The sequence below is a fragment of the Microcaecilia unicolor genome, unplaced genomic scaffold (assembly GCF_901765095.1).
Source record: "Microcaecilia unicolor unplaced genomic scaffold, aMicUni1.1, whole genome shotgun sequence".
In the NCBI taxonomy this organism is placed as follows: Eukaryota; Metazoa; Chordata; class Amphibia; order Gymnophiona; family Siphonopidae; genus Microcaecilia; species Microcaecilia unicolor.
The window spans coordinates 21696-36869 of NW_021963136.1; the positions used below are offsets into that span (position 1 = coordinate 21696).

At 46.7% G+C, this 15174-nt stretch overlaps 1 protein-coding gene across 1 annotated transcript in view; it reads right to left on the minus strand.

The window, feature by feature from the left end:
- The window catches only part of LOC115458992 (complement C2-like), a gene marked incomplete at its 3' end in the record, with an annotated part of 103532 nt that overhangs the window by 11266 nt on the left and 77092 nt on the right, over positions 1-15174 (minus strand). Inside the window, exon 14 of the mRNA XM_030188853.1 lies at positions 797-882. Within this exon, the coding sequence (XP_030044713.1) occupies positions 797-882 (86 nt within the window). The remainder of the gene's footprint in view (positions 1-796; positions 883-15174) is intronic.

Here is a 15174-nt window from a genome sequence, read left to right on the forward strand (position 1 = left end):
TTTACCATATAGTGATAAAAGACCTGGATCCATTTGATATGTGGAACTGCTCTAACTCTCAGTTTACACCTATTCAGTTTATTCCTTACACACTAAATTACTACAGCAGAGTGACAATGGTATAGGAACTGCAGCAGGTGTTCTTCTGTCCTGAGCTGGTAAGAACAAATAAAATTCACTGTATGACATCATCCACGCAGGAAAAGGAAAAAGACAAACTACATCCTGTGCTTCCTATAGCATTGCCATTCCACAGTAACCAACCCCTCAATATTCAGCTGGCGGCGGGCAGTGCTTTTGCTGTTCTGCTGACGTTAAACCTGGATATTCAATGTTGGGCTGTTTCCGGCGACCAGCATTGAATATCAGGTTTAATTTTTGATCATGGCAACTTAACTAGCGCTAACTAGTTAAGTGCTTAGCAGTTAAAGATAGGCCTACTATTTATGCGGCCTATTTTAACCGCTAAACATAGGTGGTTTGGCGCTGAATATCCATGCCTAAAGAGCTATGTCGAACGATACAGTCGGTTAACCTCTAACCGCAGATATTCAGCGGGAAATAACCTGTTATCTCCTTCTGGATATCTGCAGTTAGACGCTAAAATGCTATTTAACTGACAAGGAGCCATTCCTAGCTGGATAAATAGTTTTGATTATTGGCCAGCAAATGTTTCTTGCAAATGTGCAGTAAGAAAATGGCTTATGTAAGAAGAATAGAACTCTTAGCTAGTCTTTCATGCCGCTATGTCTGTGAGAACCCCAGAATAGGTATCCTGTTGCATCAAAGTCTGTACCTTGGTAAATGCATTTTTCCACCTCTGAGATTGCTGGAAGATTTAATACCGTGTCCATTTCTGATGTACAGGGCAGGCAGACAGGCCTATGGGAAAAAAGAGACTTAGTCTAGTTGTGGAATAGTGGGACGGTGACCCCAGCTGACAAAGAATGAGAGAGATTGAAGGATCCAGTTGGAAGGGTTAAGCTGGCATTTAAAGGGGATATCCTTGATGCAGCCTGGTTGGCGAAACATGTTGGATGTATTCTCCTGACTGACTGAGCAGGTCCTACAAACTTGCATTATAAGATGAGTACTTTTTAAGTATTGTTTGTAGTTTTATAAAAATATGAAACTGAAGGTTACAGTTATTATGAGAAACTTTTAGTGGAGATGACAAGTATTGATATGATTAATAAAGCAGGGGACCTGTGAAGAGATGGGTGTGTAAAATTTAAGGGCAATAAATGTTTGAGCCCTGGATTGGACACCGCTGTGGTCCAATATAATGACAGAAAAAGAAGACTATATATTGAGTTGATATATACATTTCATTTAATGCTGCTCAGAGTACAGCACTCTAGGAATCAAATAATGATTCTAGGGTGGAGTATCTTGAGAAGTGCAAGCAGACTGATAAGCTTTTGAAGCAGAGCCCTGAGCAATATTAAACTCTATCCTCTGATATTCAGCTGGCAGTGAGCTAATTTCAGGTGGGCTGGGCACTGGAGCTTATGCAGGCCTGGCCAATATTCAGTTGGGGCCTGCATAAGAGCTATGAGGACACAGCTGAGTATCAGGCCAGGGTCTGCATAATTTTTTTTTAAAGAGCCCCCAAGCCCCCGGCAATGCCCCCTCTTGCTGGGGGAAGGGGCCCCCAGCAAGTGGCAAGAACCCCTCTGGAAGACCCCCCCGTCTCCCGAGTCTACCTGTATCCCTGGTGATCCAGTGGGGTTCACTGGGGGCATAGATGCAGCCCCCTCTCTCCTGTCCCTTGTGATGTATGTCCAAAATGGCTGCTGTAACCTCTCACGGCAGCTCACGGTACCATGAGCTGCTGCGAGAGGTCACGGCAGCCATTTTGGATACAGGTAGGGTTGAGTGGAGGGCCTACCTGGATGGCTGGGGGGTGGGGGGGTTGCGAGCTCTTTTAAATAATGAAAATTATGTGGGTGCCGGCCCAATATTCAGTGCCGGCACCTGCATAGCTAAGCTGTCCTAAATTAGGACGCTTAGCTTTGCGGGTGCCGGCACTGAATATCAGGCTGGCACCCGCATAACCTCGGGTTCCTCCCCAGTGCCGCTCCCAGTGCCACCTCTGAGCTGTCCACTTTTTAGATGGGCAGTCTGTGGGGATATTCAGTGGCACTCTCTGGTTAAGTGCTGCTGAATATCCCCATGTAGGTGGTGGAAAGCGATTTAAGCGGGCTTCTTAAATCTCCTTGACTATCCGCCCCTATGGGCCCAATATTCAAAATGGTTTAGCCGGCCGTTGACTGCTTAAATGCCTTGGTCAGAGCTAGCTGCTAATATTCAGTGGCACTTAACCAGCTAAGTGCTACTGAATATCACAGTTAGTGCCGAACACAAAGTTGGCTATCTTGAGAGCGTTCCAGGGTTGGTGCATAAATGGGATTGCATAAGCGTCTGTCCTATCTTTATATAGTAACCCATGATTGCTTAAGTGATGAATATCAACTTAAGCCGGCTTTAAAATACCTGGATATTCAAAGTGGGAATAATGCTGTCAGTAAATATTGACCCCTATAAATATCAGCCACACAGATGATGCAACAAAACAGGGAAGCTGTTGGCACATCTGGTGCAGCTGCCCATATCAAAGTGGCATATCACCAGCATTAAAGGGAACTTGTGTGGTATATATATCAAGGAGGAGGAAATAATGAAAGAATTTGTAAATTATTATACAGAGCTAGGAGGCTGGAGCTGCTGCAAGTTGGCCCTGAACAGCTGCAATATTTGAGTTGGTCCATTCAGGTCATCAAAAAGTTGAGGTCTGATAACATCCCAGGGCTAGATGGCTTAGGGGCAGAATTTTTACAAAGTTCTGAGGTAGTAAAACTTATTGCATTGATGGATGAAGTGGTAAAGATGCAGTAAGAATGGGGGGGGGGGGGGGGGGGGGGAGGGATACGAAACCACATCCACCTGGTGGTATTGTCCAAGTTAGGGAAGGACAGAGAATTGCTGGGACCCTACAGGCCCAATAACTATTAATGAAGATATAAAAATTATAGCGTCCTTGTCTGCTCAGAGACTGGACAGTATTGTTCCAGATTTAGTACACAAGAACCAGGTAAGGTTTATCCTAGGCAGGTGTGCTTCAGCAAATATTATAAAAACCATGATGGCACTGCAGGAAGGGAAGCAGACAGAAGGGGATGCCCTACTGGCCAGTCTGGATGCAAAAAAGGCGTTTCATAGTTCTTATGGGACATGTTTTGGGTATTGCAAAAGTAAGGTATTGAGAGACTTTTTAGGAGTGGGTGTGAGTATTGTATAAAGAGTCAATTGTACACTCACAGAAGCTTTCAGACTGCAGAGAGCCACAAGACAATGGTGTCCATTATCCTCACCACTGTTCAGTCTAACCCTAGAACCCTTGGTTGAAAACATTAGGCAGGCCCGGGATTTGGAGGCTATTTGGGTTGGAAACAGGGATGCAAAATCAATTTGTTCACAAATGATATGTTGCTATTTGTTGAGAATGCCAGCAACAAAACTGAGGAATTAATACAACTGATCCAGCAGTTTGGATCATTCTTGGGCCTGTCATTAATTTTGGGAAGTTGGAGGTCCTAGAAACAACTTTAATGTGCGAGTGTAAGGGACAAGCTGATTTCCCATTGACCTGGATGAGAAGAAGGCTAGAATACCTGGGGGGGGGGGGGGGGGGGGGGGTACCTGGGGGCCAATTTACAACTGTGTACCAGAAGACATGGTGGATAAGCTGGAACAAGTCAAAGGTCTATGTATAAAATGCAAGGATTTGCTAATATTCCTGATGTGGGGAGTTGCATTGTTCAAAATAGTTTTACTTCCAAAACTGCTTTACTCTTTGCAGATGGTGCCATCATGGGTGTGATGAGAACATTTATAAGAAGATCCTCCAGACATTTCTCTTCTGCTGTCATACCACCAGGATAAGTTACGGTAAGTTGACTTTGGATAGGAGCCAGGGAGGCGTAGGCTTACCGGATTTAATTTTACACCTGTGATGGATACATGAGCTACATTTGAACAAGCATAGATTTTCCTTCTGTGGGTTATTAGAGAGTTGGGGGCCCCATATGGATTCTTCAATCTGCTACAAGTGAGGAAAAGCCAGGGTAAGGCTCTGGGCAGAGAGTCTGCTTTCATTAAACCCTTTTGGAAAGCTCAGGAGTGGTGGAGATGAGTGCTGAAGGGTGCTAAAGAGGCATCCTTGTTTTTTCAGCTGGCAGATATGGGTGGGTTATATTATCATTAGTGGAGAGCCAAGGATTGTACATACACAGGGAAGCTTGTAGAGTTAGGAAAGGGGGTTTCCCCGACTTTCAGACTGATTAAGGAAAAGGAAAAAATATGTTCTTACCTGATAATTTTCTTTCCTTGAGTCATAGCAGATGACTCCAGAAACAACTGGGTTATGACCATCTACAAGCAGGTGGAGATAGAGGACAATACTGAACTCTAATATAAAACAGTGAGCAGCCTGGTTAGTCAGTATTTTCAATACCAAAGCAAGAGGAGAAACTGAACCATGGTGCTCTCCTTCCTCACAATAACCACACTAATAACAGGCTAATAGAAGAACAACCCTGCAGGAACAAACAGCAATTGACCTGAACAGAGAAAATAGCTAAAACAGAAGGAAGGCACTCACTGAGGGTGGGCCTCTGGATTCAACTGCTATGACTCAAGGAAAGAAAATTAAAAGGTATGAACATAATTTTTGAATCCAGAGACAACTGTGATGTAGCAAACCAATCTTAAGTAGGGTGGGTCCTGGACATATCAGCCGAGAGGACTGCAGTTCTATAGGACATCTGAGACCTGGCTCCAATATCCAGCTGATAATGCCTGGTAAAGGTATGCAGAGAAGACCACATAGCTGCATGACAAATGTCAACTGATGAAAAGATCCGAGACTCTGCCTAGGAAGTCAAGAATGCTCTGCTGGAGTGAGTCTGTAAGACCAACAGAGGTGGCTTGCCTAAAAGAATATAGGCAGTCAAAATAGCTTCCTTAATCCATCTCGCAATGGATGACTTGAAGGCTGCTTCATCCTTTCTGGGGCCCCCCAAAAGAACAAAGAGATGCTCCAAGTAGTGAAACTCATTAGAAACCTCCAAATACCACACTAGCGCTTGCTGCAGGTCCAAGAGGTGCAACTTGGCAAAATCCAGCTGTAACTCTTCCTTCTTGAAGGAAGGAAGGAAGGAAGGAAGGAAGGAAGGAAGGAAGGAACAACAGCTGATTGAGATAGAAGGCCAAGACAACCTTTGGTAAAAAGGATGGGATGGTACAAACAGTCACCCCCGCTTTCATGAATAAAAGGAGCAGATCTCTATAAGACAAGGCCTGCAACTGGGAAATGCACCAGGTGGAAGAGACAGCTACAAGGAACACCATTTTCAAAGTGAGATCCTTAACTGTAGACTTCCTCAGGGACTCAAAGGAAGGCTTCTGTAATGCTCGAAGGATTAGGTAGAGATGTCAAGGAGGACAGAAAATACAAATGGGGGCCTTCAGGTGGCTAACACCTTTAAGGAAACAAACATCTGGATGCGCTGTCGAGGAGGAGTGAGCTAATCACCCACGATAGCATGCCATTACCTGAAACCACAAGAAGCTGTAGGTGAGTCCCTTATGAACACCTCCTGAAGGAAGGTGAGAATTTGAGGGAATGATGACTGCAAAGGAGAAATAGCCTGTTCCACACACCACATCTCAAAAACCCTCCAGATTCGAGCATAAGCCAAGAATGTGGTGCACTTCTGGGCTTGGAGCAAGGTGGAAATCACATCTTCTGGATAACCCTTCCTCCTCAATTTTGACCACTGAAGAGACAAGCTGTAGGACCAAACTAGGATGGATCCTCCATTAGGACTGATCCCTGGGAGAGGAGATCTAGAAGAAAAGACAATTGAAATGGTTTGGCCACCTGAAGCTGAACCAGATCCACATACCACGGCCTGTGCAGCCAATCAGGAATAACCAGAATTACCTGCCCCGGATAACTGAAGATTTTGTAGAACACTCTCCCGATTGTGGGCCATGGAGGGAGCACATATGCAGATCTATCTCTGGCCAATGCTGGAGAAGCATGTCGATCCCCTCTGAACTGAAATCTTATCTTCTACTACTACTACTACTTATCATTTCTATAGCGCTACTAGACGTACGCAGCGCTGTACACTTGAACATGAAGAGACAGTCTTCTGCTGATGAACTAGGGAATCATTACTGTGCGATGTCATAAGGTCCAAAACCGGTATCCCTCAGCATTCCATGATCATCTGCAAAGTATGGGATGACAAATCCTACATTCCTGGATCCAGAGATAATCCACCTGCACTTTTAACTCTCTGGCAATGTGTGCCACTGAAAGAGCCAGGACATGTGGCTCTGCCCAATCTAGCAAAAAGTGTGCTTTCATGGTCAGCTGTGCACTGTGCTTCCCTCCCTGTCTGTTGGTGTAGGCCACTGCTGTCATGTTGCCCAAAAGCACCTGAACTGGGTTGCTCTCGAGATGTGACTAAAAGGCTGAGAGAGTAGCCGAACTGCCCTAAGCTCCAACCGATTGATTGGCCACAAAGCTTCCTGCGGGGACCAGAGATCCTGAGCATAATGATGCTGCAGGTGAGCTCTCCAGCCCTTGAAACTCACATCACTACCACCAACCACTGAGGGAATGCTAAAAGCATCCCCCAGAATAGGTGGCTGGACTAGAGCCACCACTGCATACTGGTCCTTGTCCATGAAGCCAAAGGAGGTGACAGTGATATTCCTGCAATACTGGAGACTAGAGATAAAGAAGAGAGTGCTAAAGAGGCTGTGATTGAACCCTGGCCCTTGGCACCACCTACAAGGTGGCCGCGATCGAGCCCAGGACCTGAACATAGTACCATACCCGAGGACTGGGACTCTGAAGGAGTTGATGAATCTGGAGCTGGAGCTAGTCTTTCCTGTGGTCTGGCAGAAAAACATTGCCCAGAAGAGTATCAAAGTGACCTCCCAGATACTTCAGAGTCTGGGAAGGCACCAACTGATTCTTGGCACAGCTGATGACCCATCCAAGGGAATGCAGGAGGGCGATCACCCTGGAACTCTCCTGATACAAATCTGCCCAGATTAACCAGTCATCCAGGTGGGATGCACCTTGATCCCCTCCCACCTGAAGAAAGCTGTCACCACAACCATGACCTTGGAAAAGGTCCAAGGTGCTGTGGAAAGGCTAAATGTAATGGCCTGAAACTGGAAGTGCCAGCCCAGAATCACAAACTGAAGAAATCTTAGGGACCAAATGGGGATATGAAAGTAAGGTTCCTTCAGATCTAGAGAAGTGAGGAACTTGCCCAGCCGGACTGAAGCTATGATGCTCTCCATGTGGAAATGATTGACCTGCAAAGACCCGCTGACGTGCTTGAGGTTAAGAACTGGTCAGAAGGAGCCACCCTTCTTGGGAACCAAGAAATAGATGGAGTAGTGACCATGGCCCCGGTCAAGAGTGGGCACTGGAATCACTGCCTCCGGTCTTAGAAAGGTGCGCGTGCCCAGAACTACCTGTCACTTTATTGCAGACTTTCATGGGGATTCCAAGAAAAAACATTTGCAATGGGAGAGGAAAACTCTAATTTGTTCCCATCTCTGATAATGTCCAGCATCCATTGATCTGACGTGAACTTGACCCATTCTTCTTGAAAGGCTGAAAATTGGCCCCTGACCTGTGGGAGGGAAAAGTGGACTGGAAGGGGTCATTTTGAAGCTCTGGAGGCAGGGGAAGATGTGGAAGGCTGAGAGGAGGCCCATTTGTCAGTCTGAAAGGACTGCTTATGCTGATACCACAGTCTTTGGAAGGACAGTGGGAGCATTGTATCAGCAAGATGAGGGAATGGAACCAAAGACTGCACAGAATGTTTGGAAGCCAGAAAAGTGAATGTATTATGGACTTTGGCAAACGTATATGGAGAAATAAGGGGGACAGAAGTCAGGGAAACATTGAGAGCATATTTGGGGGGGGGGGGGGGGGGTTGGTGGTGATGAGTGAAGTATGAATGCTATGCTGGGAGGAAAAAGGGGAAGCAAGGGGAAAATGCTCAGGGGTATGAAAGTGGAAATGGAGATAATATGCAAATGAGTTTGATTGTTATGACAGATTCTATTGAGTTATGGAAAATATTTTGTAAATCTGTTTACTCAGACTTATCAATAAAAAATATATTAAAAAGAGAACAGATGAAGTCAGCGGGGCATAGAAGCTTCAGGTGTGGGGTTGGATCTTGGAAAGATAAGAGAAGGATTTGAGTGGCAAAAGGGGAAAGAAAGGTGATGGTGTAGACAGGAAGGGGTGAGAGTACAGAAGAAAGAGTTTGGGATGGCAAGAGAGAAAGGGTCAGGGTTGAGCAGGAGGAAAGAGAGGGGAGTATCATATTAAAGGAGGGTCAAAAGGGAAGGAGGGGGTGGTATGCAGAATTAGGGAAGTTTGGGGCATAAGGAGGGATGCATGAAGGGATGGGGGCACTGTGCAGGGAGAAAGAGAATTGAGAAAGGATATGGGTGCTATTTTTGTGGGGATGGAAGCTGTTATTGTGGGACAATTGAACCCTCTAGTCTTTGTGGTGGTGGTGGTGATGGAGGGAGGTGGGAACTCTTATGCTATAACCACCAAGCTCCTCTTTTTGTTTTTTCTTGGAGTGGAAGGTATGATGTTGGTACTCCTGAGCCCTTCTTGTTGTATCTCTGGGGTTGGAAAGTGTTATGTTGGTGCTACATATTTCCTCCTGTTATTTTTGTGGGATGGAAGGTATTATGTTGAGGTCAACAAGACACTTTTGTTGTTTCTGTGGGGGTGGAAGGTGTTATGTTGCAGCAGCTCAGCCCCTTTAGTTGTTCTTGTGAGGATGGGAAATTCTGTGTAACTTTCTGTAGAGGCAGGATGCCGCACAGGAAAAGCCTTGGTGGGGCTGGACAATGGTTCCCTATTTTCTTTGCTGTTGCTCTGGCTGCTGGCATGATGTTGGAGGACCGTGGGGCTGGGGCTAGAGAACGATACTGGACTTGTTGCAGGAGGAATAGGAAGGAAGGCAGAGAGCGAGCGAGAGAGAGAGAGAGATTCAGGACAATGAGGACAGAGAGCACTTTAGGTCAACAGGAGGCGGCCCGTACAATTGGGTGGTCCTGGGCTTTTTCCTGGGTTCTCTCGATGGTAGCTACACCTCTGCCACCATATATAAGGAAGCCAGCTCAGCATACCCTTGCTGGTCTAATGAGTCATCTGATGAGTCTGTCCTGTGTCTGGTTTGTATCCAGCTCTATCTTTTCACTGTTGCTACTTACTTTGTATCTGCTTACATATCTGCTGTGGTCATGACTGTATATGTTTTGATGAACTGTTGGAGAATAAAGAGTTTTTAGAAGCTTGGACTTCATTTTTGGTCTGATTCTCTTGGAACATCCTTCTTCCACCCTTTTTGTTTCCTTGTTTTTTGTTGTGGAAGGTTTGTGTCCCCCCCCCTTTTTTTTGTTGCAACTTATCTACTATCCAATCAGCCTTCAGTTCCTGGTTCCTGCTGTTTACCCATTTATCATCTGTTTGCTGTCCTAGCTCCTGTTCTCTCTCTGCCTGCCACTCCACCCTGGCCTGGAAATGTTTCTGTCTCTTGCTCCTGATTCTCTGGACCATCCTGCCCTGGGCCTAGCCTCTCCACCACGCTGTGGCAAACACCCCAGGAATGTGTACTTGATGCTGGCAAATATTCCCCCAGAAATTTTTGCAGATGCATTTGACTGATCACTGTGACGTTTCAACTCTTCCTGCAGTTGTACGATGGCAAATCTTTGCTATTTCCAAACTGCCAGCAGTGTGACTCAGGGGCCTGGTGTGTTGTTTTGCTCATAACGTAACCCTTTTTGATTTTTCTAGTTTCATTATTTCAATTGAATTAGAGAAAAAAAAATCATAATTCTGTTAGCATTGTTGCTGCAAATTTTGATGTGTAGAGTCAATATATTGATTAATAAAGTTTGGTTCATCTTCACTGTGGGACTCCTGGTTTTTTACCCATTGCTTTGTTGTATTGTGACTATCTGTGGGACTTCGGTGGATTCTCTACTGATGTGTAGAGTGATACACCGAATTATTGATTATGCCAGAATTAGTAATATTACATGTTCTGAAGTATAAAAATTGCCTGCAGAAACATATCAGTTATACCAAACCCTGAGAACTAGACACTGTACTTATCCTCCATCTAAAAAGGAAGGTCAGCTTACACAAAAGAAATGCTGACGAAAGTTGGGCAGACTGGATCGACCGCTCAGGTCTTTATCTGCCGTCATTTACTATGTATGTTAGTATGAATAGAACCAGTCACCTATTTGTGGATTAAATTAAATATACAACTTTAACTGAATATACAACTGAAAACCAATCAAAACCCAGTCTCACCCACAACCTTACTGTTAACCTTCCAAAACACTGGTAGAACCTTATCCTACAGACTATCACAATCAATGGCTTGCTGAGGAATGAGGTCATCATACTGCATCCCTATAATTCTATAAGAGGATATAAAAAGCAGGACCAGGGAAACTAAGAAAAGGGAAACTTCTCCATTTTCTTAGGGAAGCAGAAAGAAAGAACCATCTCCAGAAAAACAACAACAGAAAGACAACCAAGACACAAACTTCTCCAGAAACACAAAAGAAAAGGAAAGGGAAAGGGAATGGGACAATATACTGCCTTTCTGTGGTTTTTGCAACTACATTCAAAGCGGTTTACATAGTATATACCGGTACTTATTTGTACCTGTGGCAACGGAGAGTTAAGTGACTTGCCCAGAGTCACAAAGAGTTAGGATAGCTTGCTGACCAGAAGGTAATAGAGATGATATTCATTACAAAGTGAAACAGAGCAAGTGAGTGCATAACCAGTTTAGGATTAAATAATTTCTCTCCATGTATTGTAAAGAGTATGTAGGCAGTTCTGGGGAACAGAAAGAAAAGAGGAGAGCCAGAAACTACAACTCCCCACACGCCTCAGGGGAACCCTGGGCTAAGCAAGAATACCCCCGTTACAGGCAGGCATCCCCCAAGAAAGAACGAGAAATAAGGAACTACAACTCCCAGCATGCACCAAGGGAGCCTGGGGGATAAGAAAAACTGGGTACATTCCCATGAGTCACCAGAGGAGGGCCGCAGGGGAAGGAGTAAGGCTGATTCTCCAACCTGGTGGAAGAGGTGGTGGAACAAGTGGGTGGAGAAAGAAGGGACTCCAAAGAGCTTTAATGAAAGAAAGGGTGAGCAGCTGGGAGAAGGGCGGGGTGAAGAGAATATGGATTGGGCACCTGAGGAGAGAGAGGAGGAGAGTGAGCCTTGCCCTATGGAGCTGACTGAACCAGAGCACACCTTAGAAGAGCCGATGGACTTTTCAGCTCTGGCTCAGCGAAAGCCAAGGAGGTAGCGGGGCCAAGCCGGGTCAAGCGGGAGGAGGTCAGGTAGGAGTATGACTGACCAAGAGGGTGGGACCCTAGGCTTTGAGCCCGCGCAAAGCCCTTATTGTGTGTTTGTTGAAGCTTGGCTACAATTGAACTGTGTTTTGAAAGCCTAGCTGGACTGAGCTGTGTTTTGAAGCTTGGCTAAAATTGAACTGTGTTTTTGAAAGCCTAGCTGGACTGAGCTGTGTTTTGAAGCTTGGCTAAAAATTGAACTGTGTTGGGAAACCAGGGCTGAATTGCGCTGGGGGTTTTTTGTTTCCTTTTGACTGCTACTCTCCAGGGAACCGGGAGAGAAAGCAGCGGTTGAGCATGGTTTGTTGTTTTGGGAGATGCAATTGAGAGAAGGAGGGACGACCCTCCTGTTCAATAAAAAGCTGCATTATTTTTGTGTTTTTTTTTGTTGAGAAAAAGGGAAGCTCTACCAGAGTGTGTTGTATTTTGGGGTTGTGCGAAGAGCTGCAACCCAGGAGAAAAGAGGGTCCACTTTACAATTGGTGTCAGGAGTGGGATCGCTGTGTGGACCTGTCGCTCGAGGAGGCCAGGACCAGCGAGACAGAAAAGCCCGACGGAGGGGCCAACGCTGAGAAAGGCGCAGACCCGTCTGGGGTTCCGGTAAGCGGGGCCTAGATTGGGGGAAATAAAGGGATCCTAGAAAAAGGGGGAAAATAAGTAGCAAAACCGCACTTGGAGGTGTCCTCTGTTTTTTTTCCCCCCCAGGAGTTGCTGTTCCGGAGCAGGGATGGACCCCAAGGAGATCTTCGCTTGGATGACGATGCAGTTCCAGAAACAGCAAGAACTGACAGCAAAGATGGTGGAGGACTCCTTGACTGCGGCACCAGAGCAGCAACAACCGGTGCTGAATATGCTCCAGGACTTTTTCCAGAGGGAGATCAATGCTCCAAGGGACGCTGGAGTCGGAACTACCGGACTGGGGCCCGGAGGAAGCGGTGCGGTAGGACCTTTATCCCTGAACTCACTTACATGGGGAAAGTTGTCTGAGCAGGATAATGTAGATGATTTCCTGACTGCATTCGAGAGGGTGGCGGTGGCTGCGGGGTGGCCACAAGAGCAGTGGGCCATGCGGTTAGTGCCTTCCTTATCTGGGGAGGCTCTCGGAGCCTTTAGAGACTTGGCTCCTGGGGACGCTGCCAACTATGGGAGGTTGAGAGAGGCCATTAAAGACCGGTATGGACTGAGTACTCAGGCTTATAGGCGTAAGTTTCGGTCCACTAAATGGGAAAAGGGGGAAACCCCTAAAGCGGTGGCCACTAAATTAATGGACTTGGTAAAAAAATGGTTGGAACCGGATCGCCACACCACGGGAGAGATTCTTCAAGAATTAGTAGTGGAGCAGTTCCTGCAGGGCCTGCCCAGGGAGATTAGGGCAGGATTGGTCCAAAGGGGCTGTAAGACGGTGGAGGCCGTGACAGCCGGGTTGGAGTGTTATTTGGAAGCCCAACATTGGGGAGAACCCGACCGGGAGGGTGGTAAGCCCCGACCTGTGGGAGGCTGGGGTTCCAAAAATTCCTTCTTGAAGCCAGATCCCCAGGGAGGGAAACCCGATTACGGCTGGGGTGGTAAAAAGCCCGTAGGGCCCTCAGGTCCTGAAAAAAAGGCTCCCTCGTATGAAGGAAAATTCTGTTATAAGTGTGGGAAGGCGGGGCACTTCAGGAAGGATTGCCCAGGTCGAGAGGGATGGACCTCGCAGGTTGCCCAAGGGTTTAGGCCTCGGTATACTGCTAAGGTGGAGGTTGAGGGTTTACCGGTCGTAGCCATGTTAGACTCCGGGGCAGACCAGTCCATGATCTCTAAGAGGTTATGGGAACAAATAAGAAAGAGGAGGATAGGAGGTAAGGATACCTATGAGGGAGCAGTGGCTATTCAATGTATACATGGGGCCAGTACTCGTTATACCCTACATAGGGTTCACGTGAAGGGGCCCACAGGGGAGGTAGAGATAGCCATTGCCGTTCTGCCCAGGCTCCCACAAGAGATGATTTTAGGAAGGGACTGGCCTCCCTTTTCCGAGTGTATTAGTGGAAAAAGAGTGTTAGTCACTACCCGCTCTCAGGCTCGGCGAGACCCTGAGGCTGAGGAAGAGGGAATAGGAGGTATTTTTCCTTTTCAAGAGGAGGTCTTAGGGGAGCCGGGAAAAGAGAGAAAGGGGAAAGCTTTGAAAAAAAAGAAGCAGAGGGGCAGACGGGAGGCATTGGAGCAGGCAAAAAAAGAAAGTTATTTGCCAGTAGCCCTGAAAGAATTGAGCGAGCAGTTCCCCCAGTTTCATAGGGAGCAGGCCACGGACCCTACTTTAGAATATGCCTGGGAACAGGCACGACAGGGAGAGGGCCGGGAAGCCCCGGGTTTCATGATAGAGGGGGACATTCTATATCGCAGGGTACCCAATTGGGAGAACTCGGAAGCGGGGAGACAGCTAGTAGTCCCCCAAGCTTTCCGTCCCCTGGTAGTAAGGCTAGCGCATGATCACCCTTTGGGGGGGCATAAGGGATCCCAAGCCACCCTGACTCAGATATTGGGCCGGTTTTATTGGCCGGGAGTTTATGGGGAGGTGGAGAGGTATTGCCAGTCCTGCCCCAACTGTCAAAAGGTGGCAGACCGGCTACCGCCTAAGGCACCTTTAAAGCCCCTTCCTAGAGTGGAACAACCGGGGAGAAGAATCGCAATGGATATTATTGGCCCAGTAACAAAATCTCAAAGAGGCTTCCTCTATGTTTTAGTGGTTATGGATATGGCCACTAGATACCCCTGGGCCATTCCTTTGAGAAGCATATCAGCGAAGGGCATTGCCAGGGAACTGATAAAGATCTTTTGTGAGGTGGGATTCCCCCAAGAAGTTTTGACTGACAGGGGGTCCAACTTTATGTCAAGTACCTTAAGGCAAGTGTGGGAGGCTTTTGGGATACAACATATCCGTACAGCGGCCTACCATCCTCAAACTAATGGGATGGTGGAACGTTTTAATAGAACTTTAAAGGGTATGTTAAAAAAAGCGTTAGGCAAAGATAGGACAGGTTGGGACCAACTATTGCCCTTCGTGCTATATGCCTACAGGGAGAAGGTGCAAGACTCATTAGGAGTGGCGCCTTATGAATTGATGTTTGGACGAAGGCCCAGGGGAATTTTAGATATTTTACAGGAACACTGGGTACCCCCGGACACCTCCGATCAGTCAGTGGTCGAATACCTACAGGATCTGAGGGCCAGATTAGATAAGTTACAGGAATATTCCCAGGATTTGCTTGAACAGAGCCAAAATCGGCAAAAGGAATATTATGATAAGGGTACTCGTGAGAGGGAATTTGTAATAGGGGATAGGGTCCTTATTTTAATTTCGGAGGATCCTCATAAGTTTGCCTCTAGGTGGAAGGGTCCCTGGGTGGTGAAGAAGAGACTAGGGCCTCTTACATATGAGGTGGCAAACGAAAAGGGGCGGGTCCAAACCTTCCATGTTAACCTGATGAAACCCTGGGTAGCAAGGGTAGGCTTTCAGACCCGGGGGGAGGAAAAGGAGGGAGAGGACTTGGGACCGCAAATAAGAGATATCTTCAAGCCCGGTGAACCAGGGGTTAATCCCCGGTTGACACAAGTACAAAAGAAAGAGATAGGAAGGCTCCTAAAAGGGTTTGACGATGTGTTGACGGCCTGCCCTGGAAATACT